Here is a 22,765-nt window from a genome sequence, read left to right as displayed (position 1 = left end):
ACTACATTGCACTTTAGCAGCCTGAAGGAAGCTGGACATGATTTGTAAGACGTAGGTAATTTATTTGACACTTTTAAGCAACTGGAGGATAGTAAAGATATTATTAAGGCGGATAGGTATCCAGTTTTTGCATGGCTGTAGTAGATGGTTTTAAGAAAACAAAAGTTAGATTAGCATGCCTTGGGAGGAAACGCTGCATGAGTAATTCATTGTCGAACAGAAGAAAAATTAAAAATGAACTGGTGACTGAATTTCAGAGATATTCCAGTCACAGGATCAGAGAAAATTTACAATTATGCATGAAGAAGTTTTCATACCAAGTTAATTCAGACATAATACTTGGTGAAGACGTAAAAACAACTGTTTGGAGATGTAATATTGTTAGCCTAGAAAATATCTTTACATTTTTGTTTACTAATAAGTTTGAATCACATTCCAACTGAATCAACAAATTATTGTCCTTTAGGTCTAAAAGAAAAGGATCAGATTTGTAGCTGTGTTTCCATTACTAACGCGTGCAAAACTTTGTCGATATTCCATTAATGTAAAAAAAAAAAAAAAGAACAACACAATTTTGCAACTGCGGTGTCGCCATTAAATAACACAATTAAAATCACACGCGAATAAGTTTAATAAGTTATTAAAAAACATGCTTCATCATTTTCCTACTATCTCCTGTTTTCGTCTTCTTTTATGTGGCAACATCCAGTTGTCAATCATGTGAGTTGGGCGATGTGAAAAAAAACAAACTCCACTGCAGTTTTGCAAAATAAACCAATCTCGATTGTGCCAGAACCTTTCATCAAAAAACAAGTTGTTTTTTTTTCCCCAAATTTGGCTCATTAACATGAAGCAAATTTATTTTCAAAATGTTGAATTGTGCAACTGTATGCCCAACGGAAACGGAGCTGATATAGAAGACTAATAAGAAGTACAACTAATGCTGACAGCCTAAGGAAAACCTTGCAGGAATGAAAAAAAAAGCTTGGCCTCTGACACACGAGTAGGACTCAAGAGAACCCGCTTATTCTTTGGACTGTTGTGTCTCAGCGATGCTTTGCCAGCTGGACTGGTCTTAGAGCGTTTTTTTTTATATGCAACAGGTTTTATGGCTGAAAACATGCGGTTTCGTATGTTGTCATTGGCGTAACGCCGTGTTATCCTAAGTTGTGTATTCATGTGCCGGTCGGACTTTGAATAATATATTCTCCTTTTAGGCGTTTTCAACAGGGATCTTTAAAATTATTTTAAATCGTGGGGGGGGGGGGAAGACACACACACACACACACACACACACACACACACACACACACACACACACACACACACACACACACACACACACACACACACACACAAAGTATTTGTGATATGCATGTGTGATTAGGCTTTGCCTGAAGAGAAACCTAAATACGAGGTCACCACTGGATCCTTACCATCGCACCATCAGGCCGTGCTCCAGAAAGTTCTTCAGGTTGGGAAGCGTCTGCTGCAGGTCCGGGGTGGTCAAGCCATGCTGATATCTCAGCTGCAACACAAGGGAACAAAACATTATCATTAATGTAAAGCAACACGCTACACCCATTAGGGCCACACATGCAGCACGCGGTCACCGCTCTCACACACGAGCCTGGCATGTTAGGCGAAGAGCGCGAGAGAAAGAGAGAGAGAGGGGGAGAGAGAGAGAGAGAGAGCGAGAGAGAGAGAGAGGAAAAAAAACCAAAACATCCCTTACAGAAAACGTCTGAAGTCTACATTCTTCCACCATGACCTGTTCCTATTCTCTCTTTCAGACTATTACTCATCTGGACACACAATGGGCACCTTCTGCTGATAGCGGGCATGTGTGATAACAAGCAAGGTGCGCTGAAAGACAGGAGATGAGGTGGGGGCGGCAAGAAAAACACTTCTGATAAAACATCTGGATGAAAAGGGTGCAAAGAGCACATTATGGACCTCATTAGGTTGTTCAGCAGCCTCTCCCCCCTCCACTTTCTAATTCTGGCCTTGAACAGTTCCTCCTGCTTTTATTTTATGATGATAGAATCTAATCCAGTAAAAAAAGAGGAGAGCGAGGCCACCTCGAAGCGCCAGATGCATCTAGGAGTGATGTCACAGGAATGCCAGCCGGCGATCATCGCAGGGAGTTTATTTAGCCTACATCCCTGGACGCCGTCCACCGTACATCTCCGAGGCCCCGCCGTCACACGGGCCGCCTCGGCACCTATCTGACATCTGTTTTGTTTCCGCTCGGCTACCACGGCAACCACACTCTCTTTTTCTTCCCCCCCCCCCATTTCCTCTGACACACACTTCTGGTGCCGAGATGAATTGCACACGACTCCCACAGCCCAATAAGTCAGGATAACGGGCTGCGTTTTCATACAGGGACCATAATGGATGACTGACTTAATAATAAGAAATTAAAGGGAAATAGAAGCTCGGCCGGGGTCACCGGTCCTTGTTAAGAGGGGATTGTTTCACACTTAATCAGGAGAAAAATGGCTCTGAGGACGTCAGCAGCCCCTAACGCACATTGATAATGTGGGTTTTTTTTTTTCTTTGACTATGTCATATATCAAAACCTCAAAGAAGTTGGAGATCTTTGTTTTTCTTCATAATTGGAAAGTATTAGGTACAACACAAGTTGATTTTACATCGTTTTGTAGCTTTACAACAGTAAAGAAGTGACAGAACCAACACATTTATTGTTAAATAGAAAATTCAAAACTTCCAAATGTTTAGTACTATATATAAAAAAATGATGCCAAATCATCACAGGTTCTAGTTTTGAAGAAAAACCTTTGATAATAATGAGAGCGCCTCTTCCCCTATGACTGCAGGAGACAGACATCAGCCTCCTGCAGACCCAGCATGAACTGAACTGGTTTAGAAAAATGAAAGACGGATGTATGACGCATTGGAAGAGGTTAAAAGGTAAATGTTTAAGATCCTAGTCAGAAAGATCACACTTCAAATTTGCACACATCAAACTAGCTAAAGCTTTTATACATCTCCCTTGCTTTACAAAATCAATACTTGAAACTAAATTTGTAATTGTATTAGAGAATTGATTTATTTTTTTTAATAAAGCATGTTCCGATCGTGGGACAGGGTCACCTCAAAGCCCAGTCAGTGACAGGAAGGTCCAAAACCCAAACGCCCATCAACACAGAGATCCATTCATTCAGTCAGACCTCACACTCTGGTCGACTTCAGGGCGGAACTGGGTTTGAAACTGAAAGCCAAGATCAATACCGCCACCAGTTTAAAAATAAAACCAATAGCAACACGAGGGAACAGGGTTTGCTTTTTCCATTCCTAGATGTTAAAAAAAAGGAAATTCCAAGTCTTACGAACATCTCAGGGTTCTTGTCTAGAACACAGAAACTATAAATCCTGCATCAGATACGAGTACAAAATAAATGCTGCACTCTCTGCGAGTACAAACGGTTGTTCCACAAACAGCATTGCTCTCTGCAGGAGGAATATTAAAGAGCTTATCTCTGAAGCCCTTTGCGTGGCAGCAGCTCTGAAGTGTGTGTGTGTAATGACCACAATGCATGTCTAACAGGAGCCTCATGTCAGAATCGACCCCAGGATGCCTCAGAGTGAGCAGCAGCGCTTCATGACTCTGCATCTGCACGCCTCGCTCTTTTAGCTCATAGCTCTCCTTATGTGTAAAAATGTTGGCCGGACTCCAAAACAAAAAATAGTTATGAGTAAAGGCAGCAGCAAAGAGGCTGACATCACCGTTCTGGTTCGTACGTCTGAGGAGGATGGGACTGATATAGGGCAACAACTAGTTATTGTTTTTAGCAATTGATAATTATGACAAATATGATTTTAAAAAGATGACAATCTGCAAATTTTCCATTGTTTATATTGCAAAATATATTAAAAGATGCAAATAAACAAATCCTCTGGTTCCGTTTGAAATAATAAAATAATCACCATCACTAAAACTTAACACAGCATTTATTTAGTGAACATATGACCATTTGTACCAAAGGAAGCATCTGATGCTAAAAAATAATACTAACATGTTTCTGCTTTACTTATCAACACAGAGCAGGGCAGATCTGTTGATAATTTTGGGGATTTAATGTTTAAAAAAATGGATAGCAAAAGATGTTTAATATGAGGTTTTCTTTACAGAATTTAAACCAGGTGAAGCTAAAAAGCCACTTGATGAGCTGTGGATGCAACATATTGATCTTGAATGCAAAATGCATTTAATTCTGTACAGTTTTGGCTTAAATTACTGCTCTGAGTATGTTGTCCTTTCAGAAAATTGCCTTTTTTTGGAGTCCGTTTACTCCAGTTAATAATTAATCAATTACCAAATTTTGCTTATTTCAATAATCTACTAATCTAATCAATTGAAATTTATTTTGAAACATGAAAATTTTGAGAAAACTCAATTTTCCCTCTAGAAAGCTTTTGGACTAAGATGAGGTGTTTTTTTGTGTACATGTCAAATGAAATGAAAACTATTTTTTTTTTTTTTTGCATCACGAGTCACATGATCAACAGCTGGACGTTACTCCTGGCGAAAAAGACAACAGGAAGCAGCAGAAGGACGATGGCTTTACTCTTGTTTTTGTTTTTTTGTCGTTTTCTTTCCAGACAACGTGCAGCTGATTCCACCAGAGCTCTCACAGCATTGCACCGTTCAGAAAAACTTGAGTTAGTCATTCAAAAATGTTGAATCCATAGCTCTTCTGTAAAATCGCAACTGCAATTTCCCCAAAAAGTCACATGCATATCCACTCCCAAGAATAAGGGGGTTGTTGCTCCGAAACCCGAGTAAAACGCCGACCTCTCCTCTGATTGATGATGAGCGCTCGTGCTATGACTGAAATATCAATATATCTCATGTAAACCTTTGCATCCGTCACTGCCATGATTTTTAACCCTGCCGGACGGCTACTGACTTATAACGTAAACTGAATTATTCACTTGATTTTAACTAAAACTTTTATTTTGTGGAAAAAAACACAATTGCAAAATGGTGCTTTTTCAACATTAGCAGAATACTGACAAAGATTTGTGGACATTTGTAATGGAAACGCAGCTTGTGTGTCTGTGTGTTGCTTAAGGTCCTCGTCTTATGGAGGCAATCACAGTGTGCGCCGGCTGTCGAATACGTAAACTTTCCTCCCCTTCGTCTCTGCCCGCCTGAGACAAACAAAAACACCAGTGACCCGGCTAACTCGCATGGAGGAACGGAGTACGCTGGAGCAGCAGAGGAAGAAAGCGCAAGACGGCTTAATGGCAAAAAGCTGGGCGTCATTTGCAACTGTCAGCGCCTCGAAAGCTTCGACATCGGGATGGAAACAAACAGAAGAGAGGGTGAGGTTTAGATTCTGGTCTGCAAACCCAAACCGTTCCCTGGGAGGATGTCGCAACGTGTTGTAACAGACACTGAATAAGAAGCAGAGCGGTCCGACTCTTCTGCGCACGACAGAACAAAGAAACAGTCGGTGTTACTGTGTCAGCAAGAAGACGATGTGCGCAACTCAGGACCAGTCGGCTTGAGAGACGGCTTGTCGTTTCCAGTTTCTCCTTCCTAACTCGCCGTGATGATAGCCGGAGTCCTCGGCGTACGTGTGCGCGTGCGTGTATGTGTAAGCATGTTTTCAAAACCGTCCACAGGCTTCTTTGTGATGGGGCTAACCAGATCGTTGTGAGAAATTCCCCGGGCCCATTGAGGACAGCTGAAAGGTGAGAGCACCAAGCAGCTGGGGCTGGGGAGGTGCAGTGGGGGGTGAGGGGGGACACCCACTAGAGTTTTATCACATGACACAGTGGAATAAATCCAAGCAGGGTTGCGCGTTCCTGCTCGCACCTTTTTCTCTGCACCTTCAGGTTCAGAGAAAACCGCAGCATGTGTAGCGTGACGCGTGTGGGGGGGCAACGTCTAAGGAGGGCAGGACTCTTCGCGAAGACAAAGCCACTCTGCAAAGAATGGGGGATTGTATACAGGTTGAGGCTGCCAATCCGCTGGAGCCATGACCACACAGAAACACACTGAGGCCGACTGAGATCCTGAGGGAACCAGTCAGTTTACAGTGCATGCCATCCATCATTTGGCGAAACCTTCCTGCTCGCCCTGAGCCCTGTTCAGAGGCTAAACAAACAGTCTCGCTTATACCGCATATTACAGTTTCCCTGAGTTTGTCAGGGCTAATCACCTTCAGATTAGAGCTCTAATGTGGGCAGGCAGCAGAGAACAGTGAGGCTGATTACCGATGACGAGGTGCCGAGGGGAGGGGGAGGGGTGTAAGGGGAGGCAGGTGACCAAGCCACCTCCCAAGTCTTTCTTTTATGGTAGCAGTCCAGGAAATGCGGCTCAGACATCGTCGGGATTCAGAACTTGTAATGTTACTGGAGACAGGAGCCGGAGGAAGTCTGGGACGCAGTCCATGCATCCACAGATCAAACGTCTTCAAATCAAACTCCAGAAGATCTTGTGCATGTCTGTCCTGCGTGGACGGACAATTATCCTGTGATTTATAGCCGGAGTGCTTTTGTCCATTGGTAAAAATAGAAAGAGCGCCGCTTTTACAGGCTCCCTGGGGAAGGTAATCAGGGGGCTCATTAGTACTTATGACAGCTCATTACAGAGGAGTTAACCAGGTGTTCCCTCTTCCACTGTCCTTTGGACCGGATGCTTCCAGCAGAAACAATAAAAGATTCATTTGTTTCCATTTCTTTCTTCCACTGTTTGCATTTTCATTTATGTTGGAAATAATGATGTTCTAGTGTGCAGCATTTTGGCTAACAGCAGTTGTTATGAAATGTAAATTTGATTAGATTAGATTTGAAGGGTGACACATATCAGTTCTCAGATACAATACTCATGCAGAGAAGCTTATTTTTAACATCTCTCTCTTCTGCTTCTAATGACATAAACGACTACCATTCATGGCAATAAAAATAGAAGATAGAAAAGGATATGGCAAAGATTTTTTATGAGAAATATTTAACAAGTGAAAGCGTTTCAAATGAACTTTTTTTTAGTTCTTCTGACTGACTGGATTGGCTCAGAAAATCCATATCATTGTTCACAACTTCTCCTTCTGTTTGGCCCAGTTGAAATTCTGCTGCAGAAATTCAGCTCAATGGGAGAAACACCCAACAGAGATCTGGAGGGAAATGAGAATCGAGCAGAATTGTGTAATGACCAGGGTATACTAATGCAAACATGGGAAATAAACTAAAATCCAGAATTTTCCAGGCTGCGTAGGAACCCCAGCTGGGTTAATAAGTTTCAGTCCAATACGGTGCAATAAAACGGTACCCGTTTCTTGCCTCATTAGAACCAGTCTGGGCCATCAAGAGTCCCTCTGGCACTGCTTGGCCGCTGCATAAAACACCAACTTTCACCAAGGCAGCAGGTGAAGCTCTGAAGCTTTATCCTTCTCATTATAGCCGTCAACTACAGTATATTTATACGCCTGAGCTTGTTTGGCTCTTGTCAATATGCTTTAACTCGTCCAACAGGCCCGCACAGTGGCGCGTTGCTCCAATTATTGTAAGTTTTTGTTTACAGCTCCGAGAGCCACATACGCCGCTCCGCATCCTTGGATTTCCATTTCGTCCACTTGCCAAGAGGATGATGGTTGCCAGCAGTCTGAGCGCTACATGTAGCTTTGATCCAATAAACAGTCCTTTCACCTCTGTGGCGCAAACATTAGAACATGGTATTTACATTCTGGAGGACCTCCATCCAATCTTTTGTTTTGATGTTTTAATTCGGCTGAAGTTGTCCGGCAGAATTACAGAACACGCCTTTTCTAGCAACGAGTTTTCCCTATAGAGCATGTTTATTTTACTCCAGCAGCTAAGACCCAATAAAACAAAACATTACAAGGAAAGAGCAAATACAGCGCATGTCACATAAAGGTGGAAAACTGACAAACATCCAGGAAAACTGGTCTGCTGAACATAATTGCTGTATACAAAGGGGGGGGGATCTACAGGAAGTTAGCCTACGACAGCACTTCCTGTTTTCGTCAAGCTTTTTCTTTCAATGCAACAACTTCAATAAGAAGGGCAGAAAGTTTCACTGTAATGGTTCTGCCCAACTCAGCCTATGCATCCATCACTCAACCACTAATGCACAAAACAAAATGGCTGACCTAAAATAGCTGCAGATCAGAGCTAAACGGTATAACAAAAAAAACATGCGAAACTCTTCATTTGACATACATTTATAGCGGTGCCTCATTGTTATTTACTGTCCAGATGTTTAAAGACTTTTTGCATTTACAGCTTTTGCTACAGTTGATGGTGGAACCTCACATGGTGCAACAGAGGTTCAAAACCTCAACAATCGTGTGGTGCAGCATGGAATATGAAATCCAATATGATTAATCACTGCAGCCTTTCATGTGTCTCCATAAATATACAGAACAGGGCTGAAAAGTTGTTTGAGTCTGGCTAAGGTCATATAATTCATTCACAACAGAAACTCGCTTCCCTTCAACTGGAAGCAGCGTTCTGGCCTTGAATGCGTGCCACGCTCATCATCATCCACTCTCGAAGTCAAACTAAGAATCAGAACTCATAAACACCACAGGCGTTTGCTTACTGCTGAAAATTTCTTCCCACAAATTTGGACTGTGAAGAATCGCTCCTGACCTAAACATGACTTACAAAGGATATTTCTTTTCCCCCTGATAAATGGGAGCCAAGATTAGAAGTTTTGTTGCATTTCACATCTTGAAGTAGCAACGTTAGACGGTGTGTGCCGTTCTATTCTGGTCACATCAGTCGGCGTAAGAGGTGGGAAGGGAGACCTATCGGTTGAATCGGAACAATGTTATTTTATACTATGGATTTAAAAAAACAAACAAAAACAAATCCTTCAAAGATGTGAAACACACCCACGTAAAGCTAAATATGAACCGATGTTAGCTTAATGCTTTATATATTCAGTAATTAATTATTGAAAGTTCATGTTTAGAGTTGACCAGTTGATAAACTGCTCTTGCTGACAAAAACCTTTAACATCTGCAGTAAATATGGAAAAGCTCAAAATCAAAAGATCACATGATTTAATGCAGTTGTACTACAAGTAATTAAATCAATCACTGGCATCATAAAACAAAACACATGAAGTTTTACTTTTGCTAATTTACTGGTTGATGAAACACAAACGAACATTTTCCAACATTGGCGATCAAAGCTGCTGAACATGAGAGAGACCAGAGTGAAGTAAAACCAGAGTGGCTGAAGTTTAGCTTAGTGTCTGGAGACAAATAAACGGCAAATACGTTTTTAAAGTTCTGACTTTTATCCACCTCTTCCATCTGAAACTCTGCAGCTTGATGGAGACTGTATGGAACGTTTCCTTCAAACATCAAAATCCATTCACCAGACGACCGCCGTAAAGAAAAGAAAGATTTTATAACCAGATATATTGGACGTTTGGATTTGAATTCACTCTGTATGTATGCTGAAAAGATGAGACGTAAAAAAATGAAAAACGGAGCTTAGCAGCTCATGATCAGGGTCGATGATTGGGTTGATGTGAACAGCCTGTTATGTAATGTTGACTCTAAATTTATTTACTTAGGAATTTGTTGAAAGATGTTTACAATCTTAATGGCGTTCGGCAAAGTGTCTAACGATTATTGAGTAAGTAATATGTCAGAAGGACACAGCAAAACATTGCAACGTATTTTAGTTTTCTGGGCCGTTAGGTCCTGCGGTCTGCTTTCGGACCGGATTTGATCCTTTAGTAGCAGCTACAGTCCTTTTGACAGCTCCTTCAAACTTCACACTCAATCAGGAGCACAAACTAAAACGCAGCTCGTACAAGCGACAACGTTCCATGTTCGGTCAGAGCAGGTCTGCTCTGACTACTCTTCTCCCTGAGCACTGCTGCATGTTCTTCCTGAATATACAGCAGGTTCTTCACAGGAACCCCAAATGTTCTCCCACCATCCAAAAACATGAATGTCAGGATAACTGCTCACTCTAAAACGACTTCAGGTAAAAGTGTGCAACGCGCGATTGTTGGTGTTGAACGCCTGTTGATCTGTGCAGAAGCCATAAATCCCTCTATTAAAATTAAACATTTAAAGTAAATAATGATTAAAAGCATGAAGTTAATCAGAAATATTACTTCAGGTTAAGTCCCATTCTTTTCAACCCATTATTTCTGAAACATTACCCTGGAGTTTTTGAAAGAGCAGGTAATATTTATGGGCTTGACACACGGGAAGTGACTAACAATACAGAAAGGCGAAATTTTCCACCACATGCAGTGAAATCAACACAGGACACAGATAAAAGTTGAGCATTTACGCATACAAGCTTGAAATTGCACATGTCCGAATTTGGCTTGGCTGGAGGAGGGACCATCATCACTGTTTAACTTCCACAGGAAATAAACAGAGAGAGAGAGAGAGAGAGAGAGAGAGAGAGAGAGAGAGAGAGAGAGAGAGAGAGAGAGAGAGAAATGTACTTAAATCTAAGATCGGGCTACTTATATTAAATCTGTGATGGAGCCAGATTCCATCAGTGTGTTTGTAACCATCACTGTAGTCACTTATGTCCATTCAGAACAGCTCAAATGAAACGCTGCCTTACTCTTTACCTGGGTCAAAAGCGGAGCAGGAGCAGCATTACGCACTGAAAGTTCCTCCACCTCTTCCACTCTCCTCTGAACAGCAGTAATGCAACACAGGTGTGGCGAGCGTTCTCGGAGCGCGAGTCCAGTTCAAATGCGGCCCTAACTAAAACCAGACTCTTCTGTCGCATTGCTTGTTGTTAGACGTTGCTGAGTATCATATTGCTGCCAAATGCAGTCAACAGATTTACATAATTACGAGAAAGGCTGTGTGAGATGAATAGGAAATTCACTTAGGGAGAGACCACCGGTCACAAGAGATCAGTGGAAGTCTCCTGTGACCCCAATCACCGTGGGGAAGGTCTGAGGTGAACACAGCTATGCCAGCTGTGACTACAACACGCAGTAGTGTGTGTGTGTGTGTGTGTGTGTGTGTGTGTGTGTGTGTGTGTGTGTGCTGGTCAGCAGAGGAGGTCAGAGTCTGCTGGGCTACAGTGACACCTATTGGAAGGGCCATCTCCCCTTATGAGGCCCTCAAGGCCAATCAGTCTTGAGACTGCAACGCGAGAGTCAAACAAAGTAACCCGATAGCCTCACAAGCTAACAAGCTAACCTTGTTTGTGAGGTCAACTTCATGTTAGCAGCATTGGCATGTTGGAATGTCATCAATCGCTCCAGGCACCTCTCACAGGAAATCACACCTAGGCCAGCCAGCTGATTCTCTGATTTACAGTTTTGTAGCAAAATATACAAAATTTGTTCTTCTGGGAACCATAAATTTCCGAGGCAGGACCGGCGAATGGTGCCAAACAGCGGGGTTCAAAGTGGTGTGACGGGGTATTAAGGAGAGACGGAGGGCAGCTCGAGATCAGCGCAGAACATAAGTATTTTTCTCTTGGCAAGAAGAGACGCAGCAACAGGAGGAAGAAAGCTTCTCTCCACAAACACCACGAGCTCCTGCCCAGTAACGGTACACCGCATAAATAAAGCAGACAAATGCAGCAATAAAAGGTTTCTTTTATAGTAGCCAGAGCCTGATCAGACTCTTTTTTATTATTTGGAATTAAAATTATATGTGGTACTTTACAAGGAGGGAAATTGTTTTTATACAAGTTGTGTTTCCACAAGGCCCCTTTGGAAAATAGCAGGGTCCAGTCGAGGATGAATGTAAGGTTTGTGGGCAGGTGCCTATTCTGGCTTTCTGCAGCCCACATGTTCTCTGCTGGTTGTGAAAGGCCATCTTGTTTTCTTTTCCCTCCGTTTTAATTTGTTGGACCTGAGTGACATTTTATATTATTATTATTACTGCAGCAGAGGAGACTGGCAGGCTCATTTAAGAAAAGTTATTTCGTGATAGCAGTAGATCAGCTGGTCAGAGCTGAAAAGTCTCTTGACTTCGTTTTCAATCCATCAAAAAAAAAAGAAAAAAAAAAAGAAAAAGGATTTTCAGGTATGAATGAAATTCTCAAGACAGAATACCCGTATCAGTTCCTCCAGGAATTTCGCCATTGTTTTTGTGAGTTTTTTGCAACCAAAGTCACAGATTTTGTGGCCCAACGGCGCTTTTGAAATATTTGCAATGAATTTCGCTTTATTCTTTCCAAAACAAACTCCTTCCAAAATGTACATATGGAAGAAATAAAGACGAGAAAAACAAAACAAGCCGGCAGACGGAAAACACAAACATTTATATTCTTAAAAGATTATAAACAACTCGATGTCAGCAGACAGCGACACAACCCATAACCATGATTGATACTTTGCGCTTCTGTACGAGGATGAGTGTGATTTGTTACTTGCCGTATCAATCACAGACTATAGATTAACAAGGTTGAGGCAGCAATGTGTAAGAAGTAAAAAAAAAACAACTATTGTAATAAGCAATAAATCAATTAATCAGACAAAAAATGGAAACAAGTTCAATAATTTCTATTTGTATGATTTATCATTTTGCCATTTTCTCTCTCTTTCTATCAAAAAACTGGATGAGAAAAGTCTTCAGTCTGGTGAATTGGCCTCAACTACTTGTTTTTTCTGAAGGACAAGTTTGTTTACAGAGAAAAATTAATTTTGTCGTTTCTGTTTTGTTCATTTTGGATATTTAAAATGTCCTGGTGTTAAATGTTCACTAGAATCTAAAGTTTATTATTCTTTGAGAACGTGTCCTTGCATTATTTTACCGTTATCACTAAATTACTTGAAAATGGTCACAAAACAACAATATCATCATTTATGGCAGCAGCTGCAGGGACAATTCATCATCCTGCAAAGCTGGTTGATGTGATTGGCATAAACTACCTGCAGGTTGGAGTCGGCAAAGTGTTTCACCATTTCTGCTGAAAATTTGCAACAAACTCACAATTATCTGTCACCATAAAAAAACAAAACAAAAAAAACATGCAGGGATCTGTTGATTTTGCGTAAATTTCCACCATCGCAAAAACTGCCAGGACAGACGTATTTCAGACCTTTAGCAGAACTGGACGATTTCAAGCTTAACCGACCCCGATAGGAAATTCAAGGAAACTATATTTCTCTAATCACTGAACACATCCTGTGCTCTGACAACACTTTACCTCAGGGTAAATGTCGTTACTCTTCTAAATAAACTAAAAATGAAATATTTTCAGTGTCAGTGGACGGTGAAGACTGACAGACCCGCCCACCAAGCCATATCTGCATGTGCGAGGTTAACAACTGTTGCCAACTTAGCCACTTTATTGCTACACTTAGCAATAAAGTCAAGTCAAGAAAAAAGAAAAAAAATCTGTATTGGCCAAAATTAACAAGTGTGGCTTTACGCTTGTGATCTGCTAGAAAATGCAATCAGTGCAGTTCAATATAAACCGAAAATACTCTACTTTTGTGGAAACTGCCTACTGTTCAGCATCAGCAAAAGTGTGTTTATGTATACAAATGAAGCTCCATGAATAAGATTATTCACAATAGGCATTAGCAGACATCAAGGTTATGGGCACTAAGATCAACTTTGTTTAGATTCCCACAGAAAGGATCGGAGATCGCGGTCGCTCTCCAAGAGAAACGGCCGAGGATGTTAGGCCTCAGGGAAAAGTAGAACACAAACAAAATATGTTTTCTTAAAATATCCATATTTTTTAAAGCTTTTAAAGGTAGTTGGTAGTTTTCCAAATCGATCTCTGCACGACCAAGAAAGCAATGAGCCCGTCTGAGGAGAAGGTCGGATTAAATCTAACCTCGACGTTCCGAAACTAAGTGACAAATTTGCCTGTAAGCAATAATGCCGTAAAATTCCACCCTCGGCAACCCCCCCCCCCCAAAAAAAAAAAAACAGCTGAACTTGAAAATAAATGTTGGAGACGAGCGGAGAAATTTTTTAAGCGGCATAACAGAACAATAAACAGCAGCAAAGAGAGCCCTGGCTCTCCGTTTCATTGGCTCTGCGGATCAAATTAAAACCTGCCACGGCACTGGGAGAGCCCGGGCTGCGTCCGGTTTACTTTGGAGCGCCCCGAGCATTCTCTGGTCATCTGGGTTTGTTCAACTGTGACCCTGCATAGTGTTAAGGATGTTAAAACATTTTTTGCGCTGCCACAAAGTTTCAGTGTTTGGAACCGAAGCAGTCACAGCCCAATAGGAAAAAGATTTGTTAGGATGAATGAGTGATTAGGGATACTACTGTGTACAACGTGGAATTTTAACGATGAAACAATAAAAAAAAAAAGAAAGAAAGAAAGAATTAAATCCAAACCAAAACCTTACGACAAAACAATCTGTAAAAATTCAATGTTACTTTCAAGCCTCTTCTCTTTCACCCACCCACAGTTGAGCCTTGCTTAATAACAACAGCCCCTGACCGGTTGGCCTGAACGACGATTAGATTAATTTGCTGCACTTCCTCTGCAGCTGCTGCCAGACAAAAATATACATAATCAGTAAAAGTCCCTTCCTTTTCAAATCTGCACGGTTTGCAGAGCCCACGCCGTATACGTTTTCCTCTGCAACGGACGCGTCGTGTAGAGCTTCACAAAAACAGCCGCAGAAAAAAAAAAGAAAAAAAGATAAAAAGAAAAGAGACGTACATAAAAGCGGCAAATGGAATTCGGTTAAATGCCACCTAATTCCTGATTAACCAAATCTGATTAGGATGTAAAGAGAGAGGCAGAGAATGAGGAACAAATCGTCATTGTGTGGTTCTAGTTCCCCGTCGACCTCCCCCCGTTACGTTTCGGGGCCAACTAGTACGTAAGGTTTTCCATCAATTCAGCAACAGGACAAGAGTGTGAGGTTGAACGTGCGGTTTCTAACTCTTTAATGAGCTGGACGGAGGCCACCGCTCGACTGAAATGAGCGTTGGGTGAATTGGATACGGAAGTAAGGCCGTTTCTTAAATTATGGAATCGTTAAAAAAAAAAAAAAAAAAAGCTTAAACTAAAGAGAGACATCCAAGACATCTCAGCAATCCAGACTCCTGGGATAAACGGAGGCGTTTAAATACAGAAAACTAAGCACTATTTCACGTAGGACTGAAGTTATGGCATTCCTGCTTAATGTCTGAGTCCTGCAGCGGCTTCACAGTCATGGAAATGAGAGAAACTCCAACTCTTTACGCTCCAACTTCTGACAGCCGAGGCGGTCGCAAGGCGAAGGCGCCAAACACAACAAAGCTGAACATGTAGACTGACAATAATTACAGCATGTGTATCTCTGTTTGGGTGCAAGTTTAGTCAGAGGTGGGTGTCCCTGCTGTGGGCACTGTCCTGATTGCTCTTAAAAAGAAGGAGCCAGCAACCTGGGTGAGGCGTGTTTTTAATTTTAAAAAGGGCCTGTTTCCATGGGGACGACAGCCGCGCAAGGCAATAATTTGTCCACCGACACCAGATATGCGTCTGCTTTCCATCATAATGTACGGGTAGCAACGTGGTCGACACCAACAAACAAAGCCGTTGATCTGTAATTAGGCCCGAATCTGGACAAATGACATAAGCGTGTCAGATGTAAATGGGACAAATAATCATTTTTAATACACCAACTGTCCTATTTGCTGGATTTATGTTTGAAAATGATTAATTTTAAATTGATTGTCCTAATATTTCAGAGCGGCTGTGCCAAATATAGCCCCAACTTGGAAGAATGAAGGTCCATTTTCCCAGTGGTTCTGGTCGCCAGAAGTCATGCCTGGATCACACTGAAAGATTTTAAAATTAGAAAACCTCAAAGAGCACACGAACGACAATAAAAAAAAAAAAATCTTAGGTGTAGTCAGACAGAGTGCGGCGTGGAGCCATTTCATTTCAGACGGATTTGACTGACCGACATTAAGAAGTCAGACGGGAAATCTCGTGAGTTCAGAATAAACAAACACGGCTGACCGGGAGGAAGAAATGGTGTTAGTTTGAGCAGGAAAAAAACAAGAAAAACAACAAATCTATAACATCCACCAGACTTTCTAGTTCATGTTTGTCCTCATGGAGGACAAATCAGGACATGAGTGAGATTCGTCTCTAGCATCAGAGTGCTTGCACCGCGTACGTCAAAAGTCTTTAAAACACCAAAAATGGGGATCTTCATTTATCCGTTTCACATTTTGAATTCACTTCAGTTCTTGTGATTTATTCGAGTTGTTCTTTTCTCTCCTTTGGACCGAAAAAACAGCGTGTGCAAAGCCATGTGCAGCTTAAATATTTTCAAAATGACATTTGAAAGTATTAGAATTACATTCGGTAAAACGTCCTTCAGCAAGAGGCACTGCAACCACACGCTCTCTGTGTTTGTGAACAAGCTTCTGGTTTATTTCTGCCTAAATATTTGACCACTTTACTTGGCAGAATTAGTAAAGTGCTTTTAAATTGGTTGTTTTCCTGCCATTAACCAACCTCTAAGCACAAGTCCACAAATTCTCAGCAGGGTTGAGGACTTTGGTGAAGTCGGTCCGGGTGCTTAATGGAAACCCTCCAAAACTAGGTTCTGATCAAAGCTGCAAATTTCAGTCCAGTTCGAATGCATTAGTTATGGAGAAGCAGTTCTTGGTCCACAGCCTCATGGTCCATTTTGATGATCAGCTTGAGCCTTTGTGGCTCCTGGATTGGATTGGTTCTGAATTCTAACCAACTTATTTCCCCCCCCCCAAAGGACTAAGGTTTGGGTCAACTGGTTGTTCCAACAGAACACAGATCCCAAACACACATGGTTAAACCACAGCAAACTGAAGACATGACTTCAACCAGATTCCACATTTATGGAGAACTCTTAAAAGGACAGGTCTGTGCCTGGAAACCCAACAATTGAAATTAATTCTTTCAATCCTCCCCCCAAAAAGAAACAGCAGTAAAATGTCCAGAATTATGCCATGACCTCATGAAGTTCAAACCATCTCTTCCACCGATCATAAAATGCAAGGATCATATCCTCGACTCAAAAGTCTCTGCCCGGCTTTCTAACCATTAAAGAGGAGTGGCAAAAGCAAATGTGGAGGATGAGCAGTTCTTGAGAACAACTGATTGTGTCATTCAGATCATGTTACAATGAAGCATTGGTTCTTTTGGGATTTTGGGGTCTTTAGTCAGAGCCTTCTTCATAAAAGTATTTTAAAATCAAGTTTGAATTGAAATGAATGAATCAGTTTAGGGCTACTTTGAACTTCTCACAAATTGCACATTTAATCAGATGAAAATAAAAGCAATTATTTATCTTACTTGTCTCAATATCCTGAGCCCACTCCTCAAAAGCACAATAAGGAAGTAATCTATGTAGCTTTAGAAGATGCAGCGTACATCAATTATTTCCACATGAAAAGGAAAACGATGTTGATTCAGGGCCTTTCTTCAAACCTGAGCAGGTGTTTGCTTTAGAGCTGCTTTCATGAGACACTTATAGCCTCGTTTCCCTCCCAATAACCGTAAAACTGTAATACGACCTCGGGGACGACAGGCCTGAGCCCATCGTAGACGCTTCATTAATAAAGAGAAAGCCGTGACCAGAGGACAGAAATTAAAATATGATAGCATCCTTGTACGCTCCTCCTGGCGCAGCAGAGGAAGCTGGGAGTTTGAGCCGATTGAGGAACTTTTAGATCCCAGAGAAAGGTGTTCATTCAGAAAAACCAAACAACTAGGAGATTATTCAAAGAAGAAAAGAGACCAAGTCTATCGAGTGTCCACCATACTGTGCTATCCAGTCTTTTTAGTTGTGTAGAATAAAATCCGAGTCGAACGGCTTTAACAGAACCCACACACATAGAAAAAAAAAAAAAAGCTGGTTTTGCAGGATTTCAGCAGAACCAGATTTGTATTTGTTCAAACACTGACCAGACGGGGCCAGCATTGTTTTATTCTCAGAGCTGTTTAATTTAATTCAGCCACAATAATGACTGCAGTACCTCACAAACACCCAAATGGCAGCACGCGGGGTTTGATGAATTAACAAAACAAACAAGTTTTTCTAAACTCCGTGACATGAAATATACTCGGTTTCTTCCCTCCACATTCTCATGACAGGCAGGAGGGAGTCGGGGGGGGGGGGGATAGAGGGTCCACCAGCAAAAGAAAATTCTTCTGTTTGTGTGCCTTGGTCCGGTTTCTATCCCCTACTTAACCGAGAGAAATGCACGATGGATCCAAAAACTACAGATATTGTAACACAGTATGACCTAAGTCTGATCAAAGCCGCTGATAAAACTCCCAGTGGAGGAAGCAGATTGTACAGTGAGCAGTCTCATAGGATTGTTTTTTTCTTTGTTTCACGGAGAGAGGTTTCGTTTTCTGAAAGCCAGTGCTTCAGATATGATCATATGACAAAGAAAAACGAAACAAGAGAATTAAGTACGTCCTCGTTGCTAAATCTTAGTGGTTCGAGCACATAAGTGAGATATGGGGAAACAAAAAAAATAAAATAAAATAAAAAAAAGAAAGGAAAACATACTTCAACTACAAATTCCAAACAGCTGGAAACTGCAGACGCACTATTAAGTAAATGACTGAGGAGAGCAGCCAACACTCTCTAAACACCCTGAATCACAGCAAACGTACAGTTTCTGGAACGCCGGGACATAAAAATCCACAGCTTGACCTGTGGGAAAAACTACATTCAGAAATAATCACAACATCGCTGCTCTGATTGATGGGGAAAGATGAGGCACGCAGGCGAATCCCTTTTGTGAGTTTTGGGTCTCAGTTTATTTGTTCCGACTCTTTGAGTCGTTAAACGTGCAACGCAAAACTTGAAAACATTGGGACATTACGGTGAACGCAAATATATTGGATTGCAGTGATTCCTGCACTTACTCCGACTTCTATTTCCCCCCCACTGTTGACAGTATGACCACGAGATATTTTAGCGTTTATCTTGTCAGCTTCATTTAATGCGGTGATTTACATCCGACCCTGCAGTTAAGACTTGCAACATATTCCAGAAGGTAAAACGTAATACTTTGTAATGCTGCCATTTGTTCTCAGAATAAATAGAGCAAAGCACCCAGAGGATTTTTCACACGCTCTCTTCGCCTGGATCTGCTGGAGGTTTCTGGTCGTTACAGGGGAGTTCTTCCTCTCCACCAGCTCCACCTGCTTGCGCAGGACAGGCTATTAAAATAATGAATCACAGAAATCTGTTATTAGATTAATACGTTTTTTACATCCCTATAAACTAATTGAAAAATTACCTTAAAGAAATCACTTTTATTTCCAAAACAGATCTTGGGCCACAAAGTGAGGTGATCAAACTGACTTTGTTGTGAGGATTATTTGGATCTAATGATAATTTTTTTTATCAAATGTTTAATTTTACATGCTGGTTTATATATATATATATATATATATATGAAACTATGACTTTCATATATATATGAAAATGAAACTATGACTTTGTCTGAATGCAGGGAGGAATTTCAAGTAAAAAAAAGGAGCAACAGAAACATGAGTTTGGATTTGTGTTTCAACTCAAATGAGATAAATAGAAAATATTGTTTTAATTCCTGAAATGCAACAAGTAATTTGACAAACGCGCCAAAAACAAATTAGGGCAAAGTCAGGAGGCACCGTTCAGTCAGTCTCCATGGTAACCGACATTCCCACTGGCAATACCCACTACTTTTACTGCTGCTTTGTTGTCATTATATGTTTGCAACAAAGCGTGAGGATTTGGGGTTTGCAACACACCCAACTACTTTGTTATTTGGATGGAAAGACGTTTGCTGCCAGCGTCACTGGCACGCCACAGTGGACTCAGACGTGTTACTATTGGGAGGACTGACTCTCCAAGTGCGACACATCGTGTGCAGTTATACGTGGTCAGCTGGCGTCCTGCTCAGCAGCTGGCCACAGATTTATCCTTCATAAAAATATAAAATAAAATAAAAAAGATATTCTCTTTTCTAGCCATCTTCAAAGGTTATCCTTCTTTCCTTTTGTAAAATAATCAAAAACAACACAGGGCTCAAAATAAATCAGTTTTTCTCATTGGTTACAAAAAAGCCAAAACTCTAGTCCAGATGCAATATACAAAAAAATGTTGAATGATTGAAAATAAACATGATGAGAAACAACTTATCTTGGATTTACTTTTAAAAACAGTTCAGATGAATTCACCTTCTTTGTTTTATTTCAGCTTTTCTCAGCTTTTTGCTTGTTTCTAATGTTTCAGCATAACTAATTTTGCACAAGCTTTCACTCTGCTGCTCACCCAAGGGCTAATTTGGCCAAATGAGCCTAAACGAGATAAAAAAAAACTTTTTAACCAACTTAATTTTCCCCTGCTTTCTCTCAGCTTCACACAGTCGTAGGATTATTCCCTATTAACATTAACTCAACGATTAGCCTTATATGTAGTGTAAGGAGCTACCCTGGATTCCCTTTGTGGTGACGGACAAACCTGGAACAAGTGACCACAAAATGTGGAAAATCAATTAAACCAACTTAAGTGTTTCATAAAGTCATAGGTGGTTATCCAGAGGAATTCCCATAAAGCCAGGAGCTGAAGCATAATCGCAGCACACCAGCAGCCTTCACTATGTACACACACCCAGAAGTGGAAACCGCAGAACAGTGACACACACTTAGAAGTGGAGTCTGAGGCCTGCTTGTAAATCAAATGTTCTGGCTGACAGAAGGTAGGAGCTGGTCAGCATGGGAGCGTCCAGTAATTCAACTCGCCTTTCTCGCCATCGGAGGCGGCTGAACTTGAGACCGAGCGAGAAGATGACAGACAAAACAACACGGCCAGTCTCCTACTTTTGGTGACACTTTTTTATGGAAGAAGAAGAAGAAAAAAAGAGCTTTCCACTTCCTGTAGTAAAATATAAAAAGGGGGTTCCACCAGTAACAAAGTCTGAGCAAAATGTTGCACTGGATTCAAGCTGTAGCTAACAACAAATGTTTGTGATGGAAAACCGGGACCACACAGTCGGGATTTGAAAACCCACCGGAAGAGAGAGGTGTGCTTAAAAAAAAAAAAAAAAAAAAAAGAAAAGAAAAGCCTGGATTTACTTAAAGGGGCAGTAACACGTAAAACTGACTTTTTTTTTTTTTTTTAGATTTACATCATGTTACAGAGATATTCCCTCATCAAACATATACCTGAAGTGTTACTTTGGGTTTTTTCAGGCATGTGTAAGAAATCTTTTAATCCACACACTGTAGGACCAATCATCAGGTGTGAACCAGACATTACGGTATATTTGGTGTTTGAATGATTGCAAAGGTAGTCATAAGCATCCTTAGAGAGTGGCGTAAGTATTGCCGGTATTTTAGCCATTAGTGACCAGTTGTGGTCCCTAAACCCTGCGATCTTCAGGGGCCCGCTGTATTGTAGTTAAAGATCAGTTTATTTTAAGGCGTTTTAATAAATCTTTACCAGGAGAGCCAAGTAACTGCTTGGGCGTGTAAAGGAACATTTGAGTTGGGCACAGTATCAACGCAACAATTATTGCTACTTTTGAAGAAGCATAAATGAGTTAATGAAATAAACTGGCAATGTAAGAGACGCGCATCACAAATCTAAACCTAAACGTGAAACAAATTTTTCCTCCCGTCTTCTCTCTATGACTTAACGATGGGAGGGCCGACGGCGTCAGACCGAAACTGCTCTCGGTTTTACCACTTTCTACCTGCCGGGGGTGGCTACTACCCTGAAATGTGACAGATAATGAAATGCTTCTCACTGTCAGGGAGTAAAAGAGATCAGAAGGGTTGGTAGGAGCGCCAAAACGATGGCGTTGAAACTTCAAACTTCTCACTGTTCAACATTTGTACGACATGTGGCCGTGCGGGAAGTGACGGTTATTCCAACTATATTTCACCAAACTAAAACAAAAACAGACACCTCAGCGGCTTAGATTACAAAGAATCTCACCTGGTGCCTCACGTCTTACTTTCCCTCCTTCCTCAGGGCTGAATACGAGGCACATTACGATGAGGTAAGTTTTGCATTTGCTGGTGCCTGCCCTCTCTAGTATGCATTTTTTCTTTTTCATATCAATCCCTCAAAAATGAAAAACGGATGCGGCCATCGCAGAGAGATGAAGACACAAAGTGGCAGCGGGCCGTTGAAATGGCCTGATTGCTTCCAGGTCTCGTCTGTCTTTGGGTAGAGATGGTGGCAGAGCCCTGGGGGAAGCGGAGTTCAAGTAAACAAACACCTCACAGTGGGCTGCATCATAATTTCTAAATCCTGACGGGTCTGTTTGTCGAGACGAGGTTTGCGCAGGGGGTAAGTAAACAGAAGAGTGAGAGTTCTGTTCGAGGGGAACAGTGGAGATTTGCCCGTCTGTTTCTCCTCTCTTCTTTCGCCGAGAAGGTTTCTTTGTGGAGCGCACCAGCGAGTGAGTCACAAACCGCAGGCCTCGACTGGACAAAGAGACAACCCTTCCAAATGAAATCCGAAATATTTCTGTCTAATGTGCGTCGTTGCTGAGAAACGTCCCGGGGGGATCCGGTTTCTGCTCGCATTTAGAGGGGATCTGAGCGACGGAGGCAAAAACGAGACGGCACAAACACGGCGCACGCGGTCGACCGAAGGAGAGCTCCTCATCAAAGAGCGACGCCTCGGCGTTCCAACGATGGATCCCAGTTAGCTGTGATCTTTTTCTTCCGCCCCCACATAAAAGAGCCTAAGTAGATTTAGGGTATGAAGTTACACATCACAGTTTCCTCTTCATCTTCAAACGGCTCTGCCGGGTCAGATTGCCGTAAGGAATGACTCCAAGAT

At 41.6% G+C, this 22,765-nt stretch overlaps 1 protein-coding gene across 1 annotated transcript in view; it reads right to left on the bottom strand.

Moving 5' to 3' along the window:
* The window catches only part of uvrag (UV radiation resistance associated gene), a 136,962-nt gene that overhangs the window by 12,046 nt on the left and 102,151 nt on the right, over nt 1-22,765 (bottom strand). Inside the window, exon 14 of the mRNA XM_088012301.1 lies at nt 1,437-1,528. Coding sequence (XP_087868427.1) covers nt 1,437-1,528 — 92 coding nt within the window. The remainder of the gene's footprint in view (nt 1-1,436; nt 1,529-22,765) is intronic.

Source organism: Poecilia mexicana, unplaced genomic scaffold (assembly GCF_051168715.1).
Source record: "Poecilia mexicana isolate PSO_F unplaced genomic scaffold, ASM5116871v1 scaffold_14, whole genome shotgun sequence".
Classification (NCBI taxonomy): domain Eukaryota; kingdom Metazoa; phylum Chordata; class Actinopteri; order Cyprinodontiformes; family Poeciliidae; genus Poecilia; species Poecilia mexicana.
The sequence above is the reverse complement of the archived record's forward strand: the minus strand, read 5'-3'. Positions and strand labels throughout refer to the sequence as shown.